Source organism: Penicillium roqueforti (genome assembly GCF_015533775.1).
Source record: "Penicillium roqueforti strain LCP96 04111 chromosome Unknown scaffold_19, whole genome shotgun sequence".
Classification (NCBI taxonomy): Eukaryota; Fungi; Ascomycota; class Eurotiomycetes; order Eurotiales; family Aspergillaceae; genus Penicillium; species Penicillium roqueforti.
Window position 1 is genome coordinate 61,371 of NW_024067583.1, and position 21,097 is coordinate 82,467.

The following is a 21,097-nucleotide window of genomic DNA, read 5'->3' on the forward strand; positions in this document are numbered from 1 at the left end:
TCTCGGTATCTAGTGCAAGGGGAGGGTGTACAATGTAGGGCTGTAGGGAAAGTGCATCGACCTCCCTTGCGCGATGACTATGTGGGGAATACGCGCGCCGCAGTTAATTTGTGCAAAGTATATACATGTACATAGGTAGTCATTTCTGGCGAGGATGATAGGATATTACTCTCGCATGGATAAGAAGATGCGATAGTCTCTAGTCTGCTCTTTTTCCTTCGGGCTAGGGCTTACAGCTACTAATATGAGCACATCGGAGACATTGAGTTTAAGATTGATACAACAGGGATAGAGCTGGTATACGTCTAATTTCCATACGTGCATACAAGCTCTATAGCCGGATGGATAGCCCCTGTACAATATCAGACCCGTATGCTGTACATATCAAGCATTACGGGCGCATACCCTGGTCACACCTTAATGCAGACTGATATTGGTGGCTTTTAGATTAAAAGTTAATTTGAACTTCGTATTGAATGGTCTTACGTAGGAAATAATACCGCCATCTAGTTAGATCGATTCATGCGTAGGATATATTCCAATCTATTCTACGTCTCAATCGCTCTATAATTGCTTTGCTAATCATTATAGAAATCTGGAGAAATTCAAATAAAGCCGATCGGCTAGGCCGTCCCAGTTTGTCTGGAAAGGTTCATATATTTTTATACATAATGCATATGCTCGGCGTTGAGTAGGAGCATGAGGGGTATCTTGTCTATCTATTAAATAAAAACGTGGGTTCCCGGGTTGAATCCGGAGAACATGCAAATCGAAGAATCAAATGACTCAATTCGAGCGACGCGCTTAAGCAGTTGCCTCGTCGGCTATTTTGGACGGGACGTCCTCCACGGTGACCTGCACCTCGTGGCTGTGTTCCAATTCCGACAGGACAATCCACGTGGGAACGAACGCGATAACCGTGATTCCAAAGTTGAGACCGATGCTGACGAAGTGGTTGGCGCCGCCTTCGGTCTGCATGGCCCATGCGACGGTCTGTCCCAGAGCCTCGAATCCACGCAGGATACCGCAGTGGTAGGATAACGATGAGATGTCGGTGCTGTACTGGCCGACCAGCCAGTAGAGGAATTGCTGGAAGGCTTGGCCGCTGAAGGTCCAGAAGAAGATCAGCGCGTACGCTTTGTTGAAGCCCGGTGTGAACCAGTCGAACACCGGGGACTCGGGTAGGTCGTAGAACTGCTTCTGTAGGATAGTAGCCCAGATCCAGGTGCCGATGATCAGGGCAACGACGGAGCAGAATGCAATTCTGGCGCGGGTCTTGATGAAGATGGTCTGGCGATCAAGCAGCAGCGCCATGATGAACGAAGACGCGATTCCGGCGAAGTTGGTGAGGAAAGATGAGAATGCGCGAGATCGCACGGTGAAGTAGGTGGTCAGCCAGGTGCTCTGGAAGCCGTTGTAGAAGTAACTGATGAAGAAGGCTGGCAGGAGGAGGAGCACACGGCGAGTGAAGATCAGAGAAAAGGCAGCCTTGAATTCCTTGGCCCAACTCTCTTTCATGTTCACAACCACAAGAGAGTGGTCCTTGCGCTGCACCTTCTCGGCAGGACTGAGTAGGAGCGAAATGGGCAGACCGAGGCACATAATGACAATGAAGACGATATAAGTCGAAGCGCTGATCGTTCCCTTTCCGGCCGTCTGTGCGTTCAGTCCCAGACTGATTGCACCACCGACGATCGGACCAGAAGATTTCGCGGTCTGCCAGACAGCGATGTAGAAAGCGCGCTCCTTGGGACTGGGATAACCAATGATAATAGCGGCCTCGGCAGCCCAGAAAAATCCCGCTGAGATACCGCACAGGGCGGAGCCGAAGAGCATGAACCATGTCGTGGTGTGGTATGTGTTGGTGTACAGACCGGCACCATAGATCGGGTAACCGATCGCACCGAGAACTAGACCGTAGCGTAGACCAATACGGTTGTTGATTGCACCAGCGGCGATACAAACAACGGCAAATAATCCGTAGACCAAAGCGTTCGCCGCGGAAACAGCGTAGGGCTCGGCTGCACCACCTGCTCCGAGGTTGTTCAGTGCATCCCACATTCCAGGGGCAGTGAATGAGACACCACTAGCCACGGCGATCTGGAAGGGGATAGAGCGGTACCATGAAGTCCGAGACCTGGTGATAGTTTGAGAGTCATCTTGGACTTGCTCAGAAACGACTTCTGACGCGACAGGAGGGGCCATTGTAAATGTATGCCCTCTCAAGAGTCTTTTTCTTGTATACAATATAACAATAAAGAAAAAAGAACGAGGACCTGGCGAGGAAGTTATATAAAAATTTGAAGAATCAAGGTGGATCCGCTATATGTCGTGCTTGATGCCAAGATATTCCAAAACAGCAAAAGCAGAATCTTTGACACATCGCAACGTCCTGATCACCGGGTTTTGACTAGCTTCGGAATTTGGACAGCAACCCTGTGGAGTGGCGTGACAGGTTGTGCAATTTCCAGCTCAGAGGCCATTTTCTTGTATTGCATATAAGGCAGTTCCATCCTCACACATTGGACAACAATCGCTCTTTTCGCGCGTCGCGATTTGCCAGAAAGGCGATCAGGCCAACACTCAGGAATTGTGCGACAGTGATGACCAAATTCGAGATGAATCCCGCTCGAAAGTCTGGGGCAGAAACAGCCGGATACTGAAATATCTGTGTCCATGCTGCCATGGCCTGGCCGATTGCATTCATGCTTGCCGTGACGATAGCGCGTTCTTCGGCATCCTTGGCCATGGTGATAGTCGCCCAACTCATACTGAGCGGACTAATTGCTGTGGAAGATTTAGTATCGTTTTTGATGCTAGAAATAACAGACCAGAGCCTGTATCTGAATCCACATACCGCCCTCGAATCCCGTGAGGATAAATCCCGCCAGTCGCCCCGTTTCGCCGACATTATAAACAACGAGCAAAATCACACCAACCAGGACGGGAATGCTGGTCGCCACCGAAGGAATCCAAAAGTTTCGCAGGCGATCGGCGGTAACGCCTGCTACTAGTGCGGCTACGACAGACAACGCCGTTGCGATTGTCGGCAATGTGTTCACCCGTGAGACGGAGTAGATGTCTGGTTTGGCCTTGAGATATAGGCTAAATGGCGTCGAATATGGCGTGAAGTTCTGGTCCATTAAAGTCCAATGCAGGACAAAGACATACCAATGCCATCGTCCGAAGACTCGCTTGAAGATGGCCCGGGAGACTTTCAGCTCACTCGGCGCTGTTAGACCTTTCAGACGAATATTGGCAATATCGTGCTCGGTCGCAGTTAGGAACCGTGGCTTTGCGCGGTGAGGAACATCTGGGAAAACGATATATCCACTGATCTGTGTTAGACGAACAGTGAACAGCCTCGGAATAGGGTTCTTACAGAATGCAAATAGGAATTGTGATAATAGTGCAAATAATGAACAGCCACCTGCAACTGGTAAGTATCAATAACATCACATATAATTAGAGTCAAACCTCCACCCAGGCAATCCATGCCTCCCCTCCAAATTCGTATAGGCAGCAGCCTGCAAGTATCCCGCGAACATAGTCCCGAGTGGAGAAGCGATAAAGAAAAGCGCAACCCGCCGCGTCACCTCCCCGGGCTTATACCACGAGCCGATGACATAGATGACGCCGGTGAAAGAGCAAGACTCGCAGATCCCGATGAAGAAGCGCATTGCGTATATCGTATTTAGATTCTGCGCCCACGCACAGCCGAATGTGAATAGTCCCCATCCTATTTCCAGAGTCGGCAAGGCAATGTTGATCTGCGTGCGCGTTAGGTAGTAGCAGGCCGGTATCATGGATGTGCAATACGAGGCCCAGAATACCGCGGTTATGTAGTTCAATTCGTTGCCGTGCAGATTGAGGTCTTCTTTCATGCCTCTATTAGGTGTTAGTAAGGGGAGTCTGTTACACTGAGGGTGTGACATACGACACATAGGCATTAGTGATCGCCTGCTGGTCAAGGTATTTGGTAAAAAATGAAAGGCAGCCGAAGATTAGAATCATGATATCCAGTTTGAGGACCAGCTTTTTCTCCGGGTGTGGCATGTCCTTTGGATACCACTTGGTATACGTAAGGAACCGGAGCCATAGTCCATCCTGTAGCTCTGTATTGGGTTGGAATTCATGGTCGGATACCTCATGGATCGACTTGGTACCAATTGCGCGTACGTTCTCCATATTTGAGTATATTTGAGTCGTTTGAACTTCGTACGGGATGTACAGCTGGAAGCAATTATCCAAGCTGACCCTCTGTGGTCATTTCGGTTGTGCAAGCCTCGATAATGGAAGATGCGACGATTATCACGCCTGATGGTGTCATCTGTCATCTCCGCTGCTTCATACTGCGGAGAAATTGCGAATCGCGGAGACTGGCCGAGTCTGATATGCATACCTCTCGTTAGTGACTTGGGAAATTGAAACTAGCTTATCTTGAATGATCAAATTCATCATTAAGAACGAAAGATTGTGATGTTCCAGAGGTTGAGGGCCCGGGCCCTAAGTATCGAATATAGAATGAAGATGAATTCCTGAACTGCTCAGAACTGACATGATGTGTAACGCTTGATGTGTATCGATGTGAAGTGAAAACCCCTAAAAAATAAATGCTCATAATCATACAATGTACACCCCTTCCTCAACTCCTAATGTCGATCTTGTACTCCTCGGCCCAGAATGTGACATTGTGGTCCACAGAGTAGGTTTCGGTTCCGAAACTGAGACTGCCAAGGTAGTCGTCTTTAGCCGGGTAGGTACTTCCTTCCAAGTTGTACAGATCGGTGATGAGAGGATAAATGTCTCCAGTAAACCTCTCAAGGATCGTGTCCGCGACCCAGGACAAGACTAGCTGTCCATTGTCATTTTGACCGGTGTAAAGCGTGCTGATATCATGTTAGCGTATGATATATCAGGTACAGTTCAACTTTCAACTCACAATTTCGTTCCTTCCAAGGTTCTGTTAATCACTGGGCTCCCCCAACCATGGGGTTGAGCTATCTCGTTTGACATCCAGAACCAAACCATGACCTCGAATTTCGCATTAGTTTCGTTCTTGGCTTTGTCGGCATCGGTATCCAAGAACATATCAATGGCGACGTTAGTGGCAAGGGTTTCAGCTGCCAACGCTTCTACATCTGTTGATTCGGCGATCTCGTCACCCACTCCATATGTCCAATGCAGGTCAAGATATAATTCGGAGATCGTGTCCATCGCTTTTGGCAACACATCATCGACGCGAATATTGGGGTATCCGTGGACAGGCGCAGTCTCTGGGCCAGGGTCGAATTGCCAGGTGATGGAGAACTCGGGAGCGGTCTGGGTTGGATAAGTCTCGTTGACGAATGTCGTGACCTAGATCAGATGATACATTAGTACGTCCGCTGTAGAAGTGCAGATGGATGTTCGATGCGTACATTCATGCAGAGCCCGTTTCCTGTTGATGTTGATGTCACACCCCATTGATTTGGGTTCACTGTAATCTCTGTCAGTCGTCGTTCAAGTCAACAGCGCCTGCGCTGGTAATCCAAGAGCACTAACGCGTGTATTGTTCGGATTTCGACGGTGGACTGATTCCGATTGAACGATTGCAGTACTGGGTGCTCGACACGCCATTGTTCGTGACAGTGTGATGGCCACCACCGCCGCCGCCAGTACTGTCGCTGCCAGAGTTGCCGCCAGAGCTGCCGCCGCCAGTGCTGATGCCATCGTCAGTGTCCCCCCCGGTGAATAGAGGTTTCTGACCATTCGCTGCTCGGTGGGCATCAATACCCATTAGAGCTCCAACGCATCCCCCAACTGGGATGCCCACCAGGACCGCATTGACCAGTAGTCCTAACGCGACGACCATGACCAAAAACGAGAGTGGTATCAAGCAAGAAACTAAGCGAGAGTGCAAATGATAAAGGAAAAGCGAGCAGCAAGTACGGAGTACAGCGAGTTAGCAGCTGAAATTCTCGGCCTCACATCGGAAGATGTGAACGGGTGGATGGAGATGCATCCGGTTAGTCTGTCTAGGGCGATCGAGAACTAAGCGTTGACCACACAAATCTTGTTGATAAGAAAAGGGCCCTGAGTGGGGTAAGTCCAGGTAAGCGTGGTAATGATGTGCTCATGACTTGTATATTACGGGGGGATTCAGGTACAATCAGGACGATCTGGTACTTCAGGTACAGCAGGTACAGTCTGGTACAGCAGGTACGGAACCACATCATTTACCGATGGCACTTTTACTGCATTTGAATTTATCATTGGTTCAGTTCAGTGGCAAATTTATAGATGAAAACATGGAACCATGGCTAGAATTGCTAAAATTACCGAAAAAAGAAAATAGATTATTTAAAGACCCACTTTGATGCAAGCAAAAATTACCACAAACTCAAACCCCGTATGTAAGAACCTAAAGCTCAGTGAAACTTACGTTGAAAATTTCACCAGAATCTATTTTTGCGGCTCGGGCCTAAAGCGGCCATGCACCTCGGTCCTTGGCATGCACTAGTCCCAGGGCTTAACCAGCTGGTCCCTTAGAGATCGCTGGTTTCGTATTCTTCTTTACTAGGAATGTGAGACTTTTTCTCTTCCATCCTTCCATTCCAGCTCTTCGGGCTGATCACACTCGTTTTCGACGTTTCTATCCCTTCCAACGCTTTCAATATACATTCTTCGCCTTTTTGACTTTACATAATCTATAGCCTTTCTGTCGAAATGGACAGGCGTGGTGGTCATGACGAGGACGAAAAGGTAGAACTGAATGCCTATCCTGCCAACCATTCAAACCACAGCTTCGAATCTCAGCCTTTTTCACCCTCACCAGTAACTCCAAGGCCTCTCACTCCAGTCAGACCGGGTCATTTCCCTACCGATGAATACGGGCAACCCGTTTGGCTTCAACCCACCGCTCGAATGTCGGGCAACTCCGATTCCTTTCACAACTCCTCCTGGGACCTACGAACGCCGTATGATTCCCGGTCGGCTTCACCCACTCTAGTTAGTACAGTCCGTCTTTGTTTCTTTGGTCTCTTTGTTGTCGGTATAGATCCAGCCTAACCGGTTTCCCATACAGTATCAAAACAATGGAGTGCAAGAAAGCCACCAGAGTCTAGCTCCCCTAGTGAGCTCCCCGGCTCCCCCGGGATTTGCAAAGGATTGGGTCAAGTCTGGATCGATTGCTCGAATTAACGACCGTGATGATGCGGATACATGGAAAGGGTGGAAGAGATGGGTATTTGCCCTGGTACCGTTTCTCACATTCGCCAACACCGGAATCTACTTGTTCTACCTCGGGCTGAGAATTGCCTGCATTATCATGGCTCAAAATGTTTCTGGAGTTTCATATGCCGGAGCTTGGGTTTTTGTGGCTATCGAGATCACTGTTGCAATCCCCTCCCTCATGCACAACTGTTGGACTATGATGGCGTTGAAGAAGAGAGGCCGTGCCAAGCTGAGATTGACCGGCAATGACTGTCCGACAGTGGATGTGTTTATTACCTGCTGTGGAGAGGATGATGAAGTGGTCCTCGATACTGTCCGTGGTGCGTGTGACCAGGACTACCCTCCCGACCAGATGAGGGTTATCATCTTGGACGACGCCAAGTCTGCCACCCTCGAGGCTGGCTGCAACCAACTCGCTGTGAATCACCCCAACATCATTTACATGGCTCGTGAAAAGATCCCCGGAAAACCCCACCACTTCAAGGCAGGTAATCTGAACTACGGTCTGGAGCAGGTCACCCTTTTGCCTGGAGGCGCCGGCCAGTTCATGGCCGCCCTGGACGCTGATATGGTAAGTTACAGGTCCCGGCCTACGTTGAAATTGAAATTCCTGTACTGATTGACAATCTGCAGATTCCTGAACAAGAGTGGCTTCGTGCGATTCTTCCCCACTTGTTGGTGGATCCCAAAATGGCCCTTGCATGCCCGCCGCAGCTTTTCTACAATACCCCTGCATCCGACCCGCTTGCCCAGAGTTTGGATTTCTTCGTGCATGTTATTGAGCCGATCAAGGATGCCCTCGGTGTGGCTTGGTGCACTGGATCTGGTTACGTCGTTCGACGCGAGGCGCTCGAAGAGATTGGCAACTTCCCGCTCGGTTCCTTGGCTGAAGATGTCGCGACCTCCACACTCATGCTTGGCAAAGGATGGAAAACCGCATACATCCACGAGCCGCTTCAATTTGGTACCGTGCCGGAAGACTTTGGTGGACATCTCAAGCAGCGTACGCGATGGGCAATTGGAACCGTCGACACCGCTGCCAAGCTGAAGTTCTGTCTCTGGGGTGACGCCGTTCGACAGATGACCGCTGCTCAACGATTCTCCGGCTTCCTCTATGCAACTCTCAGTGTCTATACCCTCCTGCTCACCGCTTCCCTCTTTGCTATCCCGATCATCCTCTTGTGGGGCAAGCGCCTTGTCGCCTTTGCGACAGAAGAGCAACTCCGCTGGCTGATCTGGTCCTGCTTCGCCGCCACTATCTCCAACCGTCTGTGCGAACTGGCCCTGTTCATCCCGGCGGGCTATAACACCGGCCAGCGAGGCTCCCGCTATCAACTTTGGATGTCACCCTATATCGCTCTCTGTATTGTGCGCGCCTTCATCCTCCCCACCTGGCTGGGCGGTCAAACCCAAGCCTTCAAGCCCACTGGTTCGCTGGGCTCAGCTCTGAACGAGCGCGACCCGAACAAGTCCAAGAACATGTTCGTCCGCCTGCGCGTGATCTTACTCAACTACATGGCCAGCTTCCACCTTGCCTTTGTCTACGTCACCCTCATCGGAGTCGTCATCTCCTCTTACCGCTGTTTCGCCCAGAACAGTGGCTTCCGAGATATCATCCTCTGCCTCATCACGCATGCTTTCTGGCCTCCACTGACCTTCCTTTTCATTTGCACTTCGCTGTGGACCCCGGTCTCGTATGCGATCGACCCGCCACGCATGCCGGAGCGTGAAGAACTCCTTACACGTGACCCTAAGACTGGTGTGGCGCACCCGACGAAGAAGAGTAAAAAGATCGCCTTCGGTGGCCAGGCCGCTTGGTTCGAGCTTGAATACACGGTTGCCACCGTGGTCACAATTTTGGTCTTCATCTACTCGTTTATGTTCTAATTTTAAGATTTCCTAGTTTGGAAATCTGTCTGCATAGCTAACGTGTCACATGCTTCAATCCCGATCCTTTATCTTATATGTATCTATCTACACCTGGGGAATGGCGTTTAAGCTTTGTGTCTTTCCGGTGTACAACTACTCTGCATATTCGATCTTCGTTATACATGAATACATATGTTGATCAACTCCAAAATGACTTATCGCCGGGGCTGTGTAGTACTCCATGCATAAATAGTCGATACGTACGGAGTACAGCCTTCTACATGCCCCTTTCGGCCAATCACCTCCAGATTGGTCTAAGCGCTGGATTTAATTTCGGACCAACGCGGGTTGGCTATCTGAGACTTTGACTTGCCTTCAGCCAAATGCGCCAATCCGCGATATTAATTAATTCTGCATTGAGGCCTGATAGCCCATTTGCCGTGTCAACGGTTATTTACTCCCTGCTTTATTGCTTATCTAGTGCTATTGATTGCCCACGCGTCTTGATCTGCCATTTATTGGACATGTTCTTTTTATAGTCTGCGCGTCACCGCTATTCTGCTGACGTTGCTTAGCCAGAGCCTGTGCAGAGAGCGACATAACGTTGAAAGCTTGACTCAAAAGTGAGACAGATAATTATTTGGACTTCCTCTTCATTTAATATTAATATCGAAAGATACAAGGGTTTGTTACTAGCTCAGACGGTCGTCCTGAGACTTGGTCTTTATTGGCCACTGATTCTCTCGCCCTGAAACAACTTCTTGGCGAAAGAATCCTCATGAATCTTTTCTCTTTCTGAATCTTCGTCAATAATTAGCCAGGTTCCATCGAGGAACCTTTGTTGATCCCACAATGAATCATCGATGATGTTGGTTCGCTTGCAAGCCTCGCAAAAGCCGACCTTGAAGGATCGTGACCTGCTAGTTCTAGGTCTAGTTCTAGTCTGGCGGCAATGCCGGAATGAGTCATACGTTTAAATGTGGCCATCGCCATTGGCCAATGTGGCAATGTCCGCAGTCTTCTCTCGTGGCTCTCATACCCCAGATTCCAACTCATGGACAAACACTTCCATTTAAGGTATGTCTAAACCGCCGGCGTTGATCGGATTAACCCCGAACCGCTGACGGGTCGGGACTTTATCAGCTGCCCGTCTTGCCAGTAGTCCAGGACTCTTTGTGAAGGGAGACGCCTTTGATAGGCTTCAGCCACTCGGTCCGGTTTCCACCCCGGTCACCTGATCGGTTTTTAGGTATATCTCCCGCAGGGAATGGCTATCTGAATACAATCAGCCTCCAGCCATGTCACCGGGCTCGGATTCGAAGGTCGAGATCCGGTTATGCGGCGGATTGGATTGGTCCACGCTTCGGAATCCATGAGATAGTTGCGATTGCGATGGCTATATAGAAGAGCAGACGTCTCCGTCTTTGGATTTAGTTATAGCAACGCAATCACAACAGTTTTACTATCCAACTATCATCTCTTTCGAATTGTATTCACAATGTCCTTCCTAAGGAACTACTTCGGTACCTCCGCTGTCCCGGCGAAGGAAGAGAAGAAGCCCATCCGTGCCTTGCCCGCCTCCTGGTACACATCGCCGGAGATGTACGAGCTCGAACGACGCTCCATCTTCTCCCGAAAGTGGCTTCTCACCACACACAAGCACCGAGTCCCCAAGAACGGCGACAGTATCACATATGACGCCGCGGGCTACGAGTTCGTCGTCGCCAAAGACAACAACGGTAACATCATTGCATACCACAGCAACGACCTCTTCCCCGCGCATGTGCACATCGATCTAAACGGATTCGTCTGGGTGAACCTGGATGCCAGCGAAACCCCTGAGGTCGCCTGGAAAGACGACTTCGAGGGCGTCGATGAGCAGCCCCGGTTCAAGCAATACAACTTCGAGGACTACTCCTTCGATCACACTTGGGATATGGCGGGCGATTTCAACTGGAAGATCCTGGCAGACAACTACAACGAGTGCTACCACTGCCAGGTCGCGCACCCCGACATCCCTACCATCGCCGATCTCAACTCCTACTATGTCAAGACCAAGGACGGCCACATCCAGCACTACGGCGCCCAGCGACCTGACCAGGTGGCCAAGGGTTTCAACATTGCAGTTACCTACTTCTGGCCGAACGCTTCTTTCAATATCTCGTGAGTATAGGATAATATCCCTATATTATAATAAACACTAACATTAAACTCCTAGTCCCAATTTCTTCTTCATGCAGCGATTCACCCCGACCAGCCCGACTCAATGTGTAATGCGCTACGAGGTCTACCGTCACAAGGACGCCACCGACGAGAACTTCAACCTCATCAGCGACATCTACAAGCGCATCATGTCGGAGGACAAGTACCTGTGCATGCACACGCAGAAGAACCTCAACACTGGTGTCTTTGTCAACGGCCAGCTTCACCCCGAGATGGAGAAGGGTCCACTTCATTTCCAGAAGACTGTTCGTGATGTTGTTACGGAACACTTTGCTAAGGAGGAGGCTGCGGGTCATCAGATCTGGCCTGCGAAGCATGATCTTCCTGTCGGCCAGGAGCAGGATAATGCTTTCCGTACTGGTGTGTCTGACTACAAGGTCGATACTTTCAAGAACTCTATGGGTTCTGGGCTCTCTACGGTAACGGCGATTGCTGTATAGAGCTGGTGGGTCGAATAGAGATGTTTATTGTATATAGTTTGATATTGCGTCGCATTGTGTTGATGATAATGATTGTGAATGGTTTTCTTTTGGAATTCAGCCTTAACAGAATGGATATTTCGATGTTTTGATATATCTTTGACCTCCAAGTCTGATAATGACCAGCCTATACTGACCAACTTGGACCGTAGCAAGTGTATGAACAGAACTGTAACCAACAAACTATTCTAATCAAATTATCCCGCTAACATTACATTCATTTATACATATACATTCTCCCAAACCCAATCACTCAACCCAATCAACAAGGAATTCATCCAACAAATCATAATTAGTCCTCTCCCTCTCCCTCCGTCCCCGAAGAAGATCAGCAGCAATATCAAACTTGGGCTCAGGTCTAGAGCCCTCCTTCTCCGGCGACGAAGCCCGACTGGGAACATTTATATGTCGAACGACATCAGTGTTCCCTTCAACAGGCTTAGTACTGGGCATCCCAGACTCAGAATCTACCAAATCAACCTCAACCCCAGTCTGCCTCTCAGCATCATGTACTTCACGCCCATCGACTCCCACAGCCTTGACACCAAGCAGCGACGAGCCACGCCCAGTCGTCCGCCTAGGATAATGATACGGCTCCGAAGACGCCGGCGACTCAGACCTCGCACGGCTATCACTATGATCAACGGAATCAAAACTCCGCGGCGACCACGGCAACCTCTGCTCAAGCGCATCCTTATCCTCCGACCCACGCTGCCTACGCGCACCAGCACGCCCATAACCACCCGGGTCGCGCGAACAATACCGATGCTCACACCCATCAGTCAACAACTCCGTAAGCAGGACATTTAACTGCGCCAAGCGCTTGACCTGTCTAGCCGGGATCGCATCCTCGGGATACTGTTTCCTCTTACGGGCTCCGCGCGCGCCGATTCCGATTCCCATCCCCATTCCCATTTCGGATTCCTGTTCCCGTTCGCGTTCTCGTTCGCGTTCGCGCTCACGCTCACGCTCACGCTCTCGACTCTCCCGCAGCCCGCGCGACTCAAACCGCGGCGACTGCCCGGCTTCCATTTTCAGCGCTTCTTCCTCGTCGTAGGCGATCGCGGGCTTGAAGCCGATGCCGTGGTCGGTCAGTACTTGGTTGAGGTAGTTCACGCGGCTTTCGAGGAAGGCTACGTAGCTGCGTGGCACTTCTTGTTTTGTGAGGGGGTCATAGCCCACGCAGCGCACTTGGGCTTTTTCGCAGGATTCGCAGCGCGGGAGGCGCTGGTCGCAGCGGTGTTTGCGGATGCGACATCTGTTGCAGGCGGAGACGCTGCGGAAGGGGGGCGCTGGGGGGTCGGTGGGTTCGTTTGCGGTGGGTTTTGGGGTTGGGTTTTGGTTTTGGTCTGATGTGAGCGGTGGGGAGGTTGGAGGGTTTCTGCGATTTGTTTTCACTGTTTTGGAGTTGGGGTGTGGAGTGGTTCGTTTGGTTTCTAGGGAGGAGGTAGTGGAGGTTGGGGATGGGAGTTTCAGCATTGTGTATAGTTTATAAGGAATTGAGATTCCAGGAGTATGAAATGAGGATTTTAAGAGCTACATGGTAAAATCCTTTCAGCAAGATTAGTATACTCCTTACTCCGAAGCTATGTACTCCAAATAGGGCTAATATTTCTGATAGAGTTCGGATTCCGGTTAACACACCGGAGCTCAGTTCTCCCCGGGTACTCCATAACGGAGGTCATAACTCCGAGTGGGGGTTTCTTTGTTTAAAAGAGGGATATATAAAGAGGTCACTAAAGAGGTGGCTATGTAGAGCCTTTATATATCTGCACATAGCTCCTTTACCCCTATATTCTACTTCCCAAACCTCGATATCGAGCAAATCGACCCGACTCGGCCGAATGCCACGTTACTGGAATGTGGAGCAGCCGATATCAACCCCCACGCTGAACGTCAAAACTTCCCCATTCGGAATTCGGGTGAGAGAGGTCGGGTATCGTCTCGGCTTAAGACGGAAAGCAACGCCATTGGGTGCATGGACCACTGCTTGTCCCCGCATTCCTTATATCTTGGAGAGCGAAGTACGGAAGAGTATAACCGATCTCGCATATCTCGGTTATACATGGTAAGCCTTTTGGCGTTCTTCCATATAGGATTGTATATCCGAATGGAAGAATGATAACTGAATTCTATATGGAACAGGTATAGATATCTTCACAGTTATGGCAACATTGAACAGACATCGTTCTAGCCCTAGATATTCTCATCTCACCCATTTAAAGGTTGAATATAAGCTTCTGTACATACTCTCAAGGAAGCTTTCTCCTTGTCGATCTTCCACCCTCTTCATGTCAATCTTCCGTGTCAATCCTCCAATCTAGTCGAGTATAATCAGCTAGCTTCGCCCTATTCCGACATAGTTCACCTTCCTCAAGATCCACACATCTATGCTCATACTCAAATCACCCGAAGTGTCCAGGATCGGTCGATAGTGCACCTGTAAGTGTAAGAACTCCCTCCGTTCACTGTCCCGACTTCCCCCCGCAATACCCGAACACTCGCACGATGTCAGACCCTCGGTCCCTGTTTCAAGACAAGCCGTTTACCATTCTGCTAGCGTAGCCGAAGCACATCCTCCGGTTTAGGACCCTCGGCTATAACAAGCCCCTAGGGGCGATATCGTCCCGAGAGTTTGACCGGCCCAAACTGACAGTGGCCCGCGGGGGAAATGACTTGTACACCGGCACGATTGCCGATTAACCCCGCGAGCGAGTCTGGTCATGAGCCCCGTTCAACAATTCCCGTACGTTGTGACCCTCCTTCAAAGTGCTTTTCAGACCTCGATCACTCTACTCGTGCGTTATCGGTCTCTGCTTCGCGACGGAATATGTAACCCATCATATATATCCCTCAATCATAACGCTGATCCGGTAATTCAGGGCGAAGTGGTTTTCCGGCAGTATCCTGAGGCAACTCCTGACAAAACTCAGTCGGGTCGGTACCATGTATCTCTCTTACATGCATATGTGGTTGTCGTTGTTGCATTTCCGTCCCACGAAGAACGGCCATGCTAGCCGCAGCCTGCCGTGTTGCTCTTAACCGTCTAGCTCTCAACTAAACAAGTGTAGCCATTGCAACTAGTATAGGAACGCCTATCCCAACGCCGAGTCCGAGTGCAAGCTTTGCTGTCGTTGTGAGTGCTGGCGGTTGATCGGTCGGGCTGACGGTAGTATCAGAGGAAGGGAACGAAGATGCCAAAGTTGAATTGACTGGAATCGAAGGCGTGGTCTTTGCCGTCGATGATCTTTCGGTTATGTTGAAATAGGCAGAGGGGAAACCGCCTGGCCCAGGGTTGATCCAGAAGAAGAATGTGGGTGAATAATCCAGATCGAAGCCGTAGAGTTGGACAGTCCAGGTGAAGTTCGATACATGGTCCTTTTCGTGGACTTGGGCTGGCTCTTGTTAGTCTGGGATCTTGGCTTCGGTTCTTCCTTGGGCATACCGTATACGTTGCCTCGAGTGTAGGCGCCTCCTCCTAATAGACTCTGCTGCCATATAGATACGTTGAACACTGGTAGGTCTGTTTTCCATGCAACCACTTTCTGGTCACCGAGTGTCCAAACTGGACTTTTTCCGTTGATGTAGACAGGGTTGATCATATAATTGGTCTTTTCGGCTTTGACGGTTGCGAGGAGGGCAGAGAGAAGGATTAAGAGGGGCTGGAACAAGCGTATCATACTTTTGATCTTCAATAGTGGTATGGCAGAGCTTAAATGTTAGAACTTCACGTAGTCCACGGGTGAAAATATAAGAAAGGTGGTCTCTGACGAGTGGACTTAAGTAGGTATTAGGGGCTGACAATCCTGGTTAGGGGTGTAACCAGGTACAAGGCTCTGAGGTAGTCTGTATTGCAATGCAATAGCGAAAAAGAGATTATGAAGGCCTGGGATTATGATTCCAGCTAGCAATTTTGAGTGAGAAACCTGAGGGATAAGATAGAAGTGTTGATACATATATTTGCCTCACTCTAAACGATAATCAGACAATTGTTAAAGGTATATGATTCTCTCTGAGGTATTCATGTTTCACTTCGTAGTCTCCGCAGATCCAGATACTTGGCAGCATAATCATTAGCCAATACCGGGTCGCCCGTAAGGTGCATAACAGTAGCCTTCTTGGCCATCATCTCCGTCTGGCCCTTGATGTCCTCGATTTCCTCGAAATGATCATACGCCGAGTCAATGTACCCAAGAGCACGGTTGATGTACTCCTTTCTCGCAGACGTCGAGTCCCGACCTTGCAAGCTCCACAACTCACCCGCCATGCCCATATTTGCATCCACGAGAAGTGAATACGCCTGCGCAATGAGACTGAAATTTTCCGACTCCAGGACCTGGGGCATAATGCTCTCGACTAGTTCGCCCGTGGCTTCAAATTCACGAAGACTCAGCAACACTGTCGCTAGTGTGCAGATGGATTCCCAGAGGTCAGCGAGGACTTTTGAGCGATGTGCGATGTTGGCTGCGCGCATCGCGAGGGAGAAGCCGCGTTGCGGTTGGCCGGATTTGCCGAGGATTTGTGCTTTTAGGCAGAGGAGCTTGACTTGGGAGTGGACGTCGAAGTTCTCTGGTTGCATGGAGTGCGCGGCTTGCTCGACCATTCTCAGCGCGCGACCATAGTCGCCTTGGCGCATGGTGAAGTCTATTGAATAAAATGCTAGAAGTAGGCGCATGTCGAAGTCACGGAGTTGCACTGCCTGGAGTTGGGATATAATGTGTTCGACGGCCACCTTGTCGTTGCTGTAGGCTGTTAGGAATAGATCTGTAAGAAGTCATACGGTTGTACTTACCGACAGATTTGTCGTCGCAATTGCAGTAGCCCTGAAAAGAAAGTCCAGGCGTTGTTGTATCTGAAAGCTCGGAGCTTCTCTGGGTCGATTTTGTTCATCCGTGTGAATGCCTCCTTGTAATTGCCTTTCTGTGCCAACTGTAGGTGATGAATCAGCATTTCTGTCATACACATTCAGAAAAAAGTTGACATACTATTTGGCAATTTCGGAATGTGATCTTGACAAAGTCATCATGAGGTTGGCCCTCCGAATAGCACTCGCGGAATATCTCGGTGTTCAGCCAAGCAAGGTGTGTAGCTCCTGTCGGCTGATTAGCGTCATCACAATTACTATACACTTAGTATCATACCTATTCTAGCGTACATGGCGCCTTGTAACAGCATGTATGCACCCGTGGGAGTTGAACCGCCCTTTGTCACATTGACGTGGGATGCTCGCACGAAGGTTTCGACAATTGATGCAAGGCTCTCTCCCTGCTCATCATTAGCATCAACTTAGTCAAAGGAAACAGCGATACTTACTTGCTGCATCTCCAACTTAGCCTCGCTAAGTAATGTTGTGCTCATGAGAGACCACATGTCAGTCTCCTTGGACTTGGCCTTGAGGAAATCAAGGCCCTCTTTCTCATTACCCAGCATGCCACTGTTCTGAACTTCCCGCATCTGCTCGGGAAAAGCCTTGCCAAAGTGATACATCCAGCTCATGCAGAAGTTCAGGCAGTTCATATCATGAGACTCGCGAGCAATCGCTACGGCCTCTTGCACGGCTGATATAGCTTCACTGAAACACTCAAAGTCCGCTTGCATGATAGCCAGGTTCAGAAGGGCAAATTGATAGGCACTGCGGTCGAGATTTGCGTGCATGGTGTAGTCAAAGTAGCGGTGGAGATTGTCAAAGGCCGAGGTATAGTCTCCAGCCCTCCAGGCGTCAAGATATCTGTCATTTGTCAATCACAATGTACCTCGATAATGATGTATGCAAGAACGTACTCCAGGTAATACATCATTACAGGGACTGAAGACTCTGAGGTCATGATGCGTTTCAGCTGAGCCCTCATTTCATCCGGAACTCTACCTCCCATTCCTGTGTCTGTCAGCACATGGTCATGACAGCCGGAGAGAATTGCATACTTTGCAGTTCCCCGACTTGGAATTCGATCAGTCGCTCTGCATCCTTGACGCTGACTTCTTCCTCTCCATCCTCATGATCTTCGATGTCACCATATACCACCTGTGAAAGGTAGCTGGTTGAATCCAGCCCCAGGTCGCGTAGATTAACATCAACCGCGATTTGATCAGCCTCGGGATGTCTGCGACTCCAGTAGCCGTATGTGGGTAGACGGTATTTGACAAATCCGGCCCAGAGCTTCACAGAATCATGGAACTGTAGCCGCGTGTATTCAAGATAAGCTCTGCGTACGAACGCACCAAGTGGCGAGCTCCTAGACAAGCGCATGCGATCATCTTCCACTGGTGGAATTCCATTATCCCTGTCATGGATCAATTCGTCGCGTGATTTAGCCAGGAGCGACGGGATGACCTCGCCGAAGAAGGTTTCCAGCGCATCCAGCGAGTCGATGGACCAGAGGTTCTTCAGAAACAAGTCCCAGAGTGTACGCCCAGGAACAGAGGACTCATGGCGAGACAGGCATTCTTCAAGCTCTGAAATTGTCGGCAGGTAATGCTCCTCCCATTGCTTATCGGCGGCATCTAGTGGGAACAGACCCGCCGTGAGGAACGAGAGGACGTCAATAGCAGAAGAATTGGGCACGACGCCTTCAGTGTAGAGGGTGACCAGACACAGCAAAGAGACTCTCCAGGGAGTCAAATAACGCGTCATTTTGCCTTTGCTATGGCTGCCACATCTTGCTGTGTTCTATCACGGTATTGTTCCAAGGGCGCGCGTGTTGGATAATTGATCGACACCTGAGGCTGCAAGGCCGCAATGCGGGACAGTACTTGGGAAAAAAAAGATGACGCATAATTACTTTCCAACTCACCAATTGAACGATTTCACAATGGCTCAAGCTCTGACAACCATAGATCTGCAGGGTGCCTTGCCTCTTGTCGCCAGTGGCAAGGTCCGCGACCTCTATGAAATTGACGATAAGACCCTCCTCTTCGTCGCAAGCGATCGCATTTCCGCCTACGATGTGATCATGGAGAATGTATACAACACCACAATTGCGTACCAGACTGCTTGCTGATACCGTCTACAAAATAGGGTATCCCTAACAAGGGTGTTCTCCTCACCCTCTGTACGCAAACGTGGTTCAAGGCCCTGAAAGAGGCAAACCCCTCCCTCCGCACCCACTTCATCACCCTCGACCTCCCACCTCAGATCCCGGAATCCCTCCGCCCTGTTCTACAGAACCGGAGTATGCAAGTGCGCAAGCTACGCATTCTCCCCATTGAGGCAATCGTCCGCGGATACATCACCGGCTCGGCATGGAATGAATACAAGAAGTCCGGGACCGTACATGGAATCCAGGTCCCCGCCGGTCTGCAGGAGAGCCAGGCTTTCCCCGACGGTCCCATCTACACCCCCAGCACGAAGGCAGAGCAGGGCGAGCATGATGAGAATATTCATCCAGATCAGGGTATGTTCATTTCGAATCTGTTGGTTTGAGATATCTATACTAGATATAGTACACAACGAGAAGACCTCACCTAACATCCCTCACAGCTGTCGCCATTCTGGGCGAACCCTACGCCTCGACTGTTGCCAAGATGGCTGTCGAGCTCTACAAGACAGCCCACGAGTACGCCCTCGCGCGCGGTGTGATCATCGCCGATACCAAGTTTGAGTTTGGAGTCGACGAGGAAACTGGTGAGGTCGTGCTGGCTGATGAAGTCCTGACGCCCGACTCCTCTCGCTTCTGGCCTAAGGAATCTTACGCTGTCGGTCGCGGCCAGGCTAGCTTCGACAAGCAGTTCCTGCGTGACTGGTTGGTCAGTGAGGGTCTTAAGGGTAAGGAGGGTGTGCGCATACCTGATGATATTGCGCTTAAGACGGCGGAGAAGTACCATGAGGCTTGGGAGAAGCTCACGGGTGGTAAAGTCTAAGTATATGATCAAGGCGGTTATGGAGGGGTATATATGATTTTAGTGTAGATTTTGTATTTGTTTATGATTGATTCGAGACGAGAATGAAATTCAAGTGTCATGTCCAAATTGTGGCCCTGAGGGTGTAGTGGGAATTATTATACACATAGTTTTATCCTGTCCTATATTTACTCCTCCCATTCAGACTTCAACCCCTTGAGACCCTTCTTATTCGAATCCCCATCCTGCTTTTTGATCTCTTCCTTGATGGACTTCACCTTGGACTTCGCCTCGGGTTGATTAGTCCAACCAGAGCTAACACCCTCATCAAGAGGCAGCGCATAATCACCACAAATACGTCGCTCCTCTTCAATCTCCGCCTCACTGATGCCATTCGTGGCCCAAATCTTATGAATGCGTAGATCAAAGGGACCCTCAACACGGTCCGTAAGACCAATACCAATACTCTTAACACGCTGCCGAGTCAAAGAAGTCTGGGGCTCAATGACAAAGCCGTGATTCGTACGCACAAACGAGTTGAAAGGCAAGAGAACGGTTTCCCATCCATTTGAGCCAGAGGTCGTTGTACTGGTAGAGGTAGAAATGATCGTCGATTCAGGTGGGACGTCTGAAAGCGCAGCGGGCAAGCCGCTAGGGTATAGCTCCTCGACATCATCGGGTGAGTCTGCTTGGAAGTCATAGTCCTCCTCCGATTTTGGTGTGTCGCGTAGGAGGTGGTGTCGCGTGTATAGTCTGTGCTGGTGAATATCCGTCTCGACGACCGCGTCTGTCTGCACGTTGACGGTGTATCGGCGGCCGTCGGACTTGATGCGCAGAGCAAGGTATGCATAGGGATCAACGTCCCAGTAAAGTCGGCCGAAGAGCCAGAAGCCTCGATCTTGGTTGCGGAACGCGGCATAGCCTGGTTGCGGGTATTAGTTAATTTTAATCTTTAATCTTCATTTTCGTGCTCTAGATCCTTGTCTGTGTCGCTAATTAGGCAGCTGGTAGATAACATACCGGTTCTTTCGACGCGCCAGTTGTCAGGAAGCTTGGTTGAGATGCTACCGTGGAAGCGGGCATGCGCGGGAGTATTTGTAGAAGGTTCAGCGGGTTCGTAATCTAGACTGGCTGTGCTAAAGCCTCCTACTGCGCGGTCGGCCATGGTCTTGCATCCTGTAACAGTGCCCTCGTTTTCGAAATCCAGGAGGACATAAGGTTTAGTCGGGGTGTGGAGGGCTTCTGTGTTCCAAGCTGCGACAGATTAGTTGAGCTGCAAGAATGACGACATACAACTTACCGATCTTTGACAGACGGCCGAATTCATCGGCGCTGCGCCTGAAGAATCCGGCTTGGGCTAAACGTCGAGTTGGAAACATATTGGAGTAATTGTGAGGATAGGAAGAAGCTCTGACGTGCCTGGAGTTGCTTAATTAGCTGTCGGCTTCCGAGGTGGCGTGAACGGCCGATAAGAT

The 21,097-nt window shown here is 50.0% G+C and overlaps 10 protein-coding genes across 10 annotated transcripts; 3 read left to right on the plus strand and 7 right to left on the minus strand.

Annotated features, from left to right (window-relative positions):
* Window positions 1–804: 804 nt before the first annotated feature.
* On the minus strand, window positions 805–2,205 carry LCP9604111_6801 (uncharacterized protein; the record flags this gene model as incomplete). The annotated part of the gene is made up of 1 exon (XM_039074763.1): window positions 805–2,205. The coding sequence occupies one exon, from the start codon at window positions 2,203–2,205 to the stop codon at window positions 805–807; it is 1,401 nt and encodes a 466-aa protein (XP_038927102.1).
* A 310-nt stretch (window positions 2,206–2,515) lies between these two features.
* On the minus strand, window positions 2,516–4,188 carry LCP9604111_6802 (uncharacterized protein; the record flags this gene model as incomplete). The annotated part of the gene is made up of 5 exons (XM_039074764.1): window positions 2,516–2,787; window positions 2,858–3,333; window positions 3,383–3,430; window positions 3,478–3,888; window positions 3,938–4,188. The coding sequence occupies 5 exons, from the start codon at window positions 4,186–4,188 to the stop codon at window positions 2,516–2,518; spliced, it is 1,458 nt and encodes a 485-aa protein (XP_038927103.1).
* Window positions 4,189–4,645: 457 nt separating this feature from the next.
* On the minus strand, window positions 4,646–5,854 carry LCP9604111_6803 (glycoside hydrolase family 12 protein; the record flags this gene model as incomplete). The annotated part of the gene is made up of 4 exons (XM_039074765.1): window positions 4,646–4,889; window positions 4,943–5,358; window positions 5,421–5,479; window positions 5,545–5,854. 4 exons carry the CDS (start codon window positions 5,852–5,854, stop codon window positions 4,646–4,648), a joined length of 1,029 nt encoding a protein of 342 aa, XP_038927104.1.
* Window positions 5,855–6,708: 854 nt separating this feature from the next.
* LCP9604111_6804 (glycosyltransferase family 2 protein) lies at window positions 6,709–9,102 on the plus strand (the record flags this gene model as incomplete). Its single annotated transcript, XM_039074766.1, has 3 exons — window positions 6,709–6,990; window positions 7,067–7,786; window positions 7,849–9,102. The coding sequence occupies 3 exons, from the start codon at window positions 6,709–6,711 to the stop codon at window positions 9,100–9,102; spliced, it is 2,256 nt and encodes a 751-aa protein (XP_038927105.1).
* Window positions 9,103–10,582: 1,480 nt separating this feature from the next.
* On the plus strand, window positions 10,583–11,747 carry LCP9604111_6805 (uncharacterized protein; the record flags this gene model as incomplete). Its single annotated transcript, XM_039074767.1, has 2 exons — window positions 10,583–11,247; window positions 11,303–11,747. 2 exons carry the CDS (start codon window positions 10,583–10,585, stop codon window positions 11,745–11,747), a joined length of 1,110 nt encoding a protein of 369 aa, XP_038927106.1.
* Window positions 11,748–12,035: 288 nt separating this feature from the next.
* LCP9604111_6806 (transcriptional regulator family TF) lies at window positions 12,036–13,265 on the minus strand (the record flags this gene model as incomplete). The annotated part of the gene is made up of 1 exon (XM_039074768.1): window positions 12,036–13,265. One exon carries the CDS (start codon window positions 13,263–13,265, stop codon window positions 12,036–12,038), a length of 1,230 nt encoding a protein of 409 aa, XP_038927107.1.
* Window positions 13,266–14,843: 1,578 nt separating this feature from the next.
* Window positions 14,844–15,466, minus strand: LCP9604111_6807 (uncharacterized protein; the record flags this gene model as incomplete). Its single annotated transcript, XM_039074769.1, has 2 exons — window positions 14,844–15,181; window positions 15,232–15,466. 2 exons carry the CDS (start codon window positions 15,464–15,466, stop codon window positions 14,844–14,846), a joined length of 573 nt encoding a protein of 190 aa, XP_038927108.1.
* Window positions 15,467–15,807: 341 nt separating this feature from the next.
* On the minus strand, window positions 15,808–18,417 carry LCP9604111_6808 (putative anaphase-promoting complex subunit Apc5; the record flags this gene model as incomplete). Its single annotated transcript, XM_039074770.1, has 7 exons — window positions 15,808–16,528; window positions 16,579–16,715; window positions 16,772–16,878; window positions 16,928–17,051; window positions 17,100–17,514; window positions 17,568–17,661; window positions 17,709–18,417. The coding sequence occupies 7 exons, from the start codon at window positions 18,415–18,417 to the stop codon at window positions 15,808–15,810; spliced, it is 2,307 nt and encodes a 768-aa protein (XP_038927109.1).
* Window positions 18,418–18,595: 178 nt separating this feature from the next.
* LCP9604111_6809 (phosphoribosylaminoimidazolesuccinocarboxamide synthase) lies at window positions 18,596–19,643 on the plus strand (the record flags this gene model as incomplete). The annotated part of the gene is made up of 3 exons (XM_039074771.1): window positions 18,596–18,745; window positions 18,802–19,177; window positions 19,264–19,643. 3 exons carry the CDS (start codon window positions 18,596–18,598, stop codon window positions 19,641–19,643), a joined length of 906 nt encoding a protein of 301 aa, XP_038927110.1.
* Window positions 19,644–19,810: 167 nt separating this feature from the next.
* LCP9604111_6810 (CIA30 family protein) lies at window positions 19,811–21,001 on the minus strand (the record flags this gene model as incomplete). Its single annotated transcript, XM_039074773.1, has 3 exons — window positions 19,811–20,544; window positions 20,643–20,876; window positions 20,923–21,001. 3 exons carry the CDS (start codon window positions 20,999–21,001, stop codon window positions 19,811–19,813), a joined length of 1,047 nt encoding a protein of 348 aa, XP_038927111.1.
* Window positions 21,002–21,097: the final 96 nt, after the last annotated feature.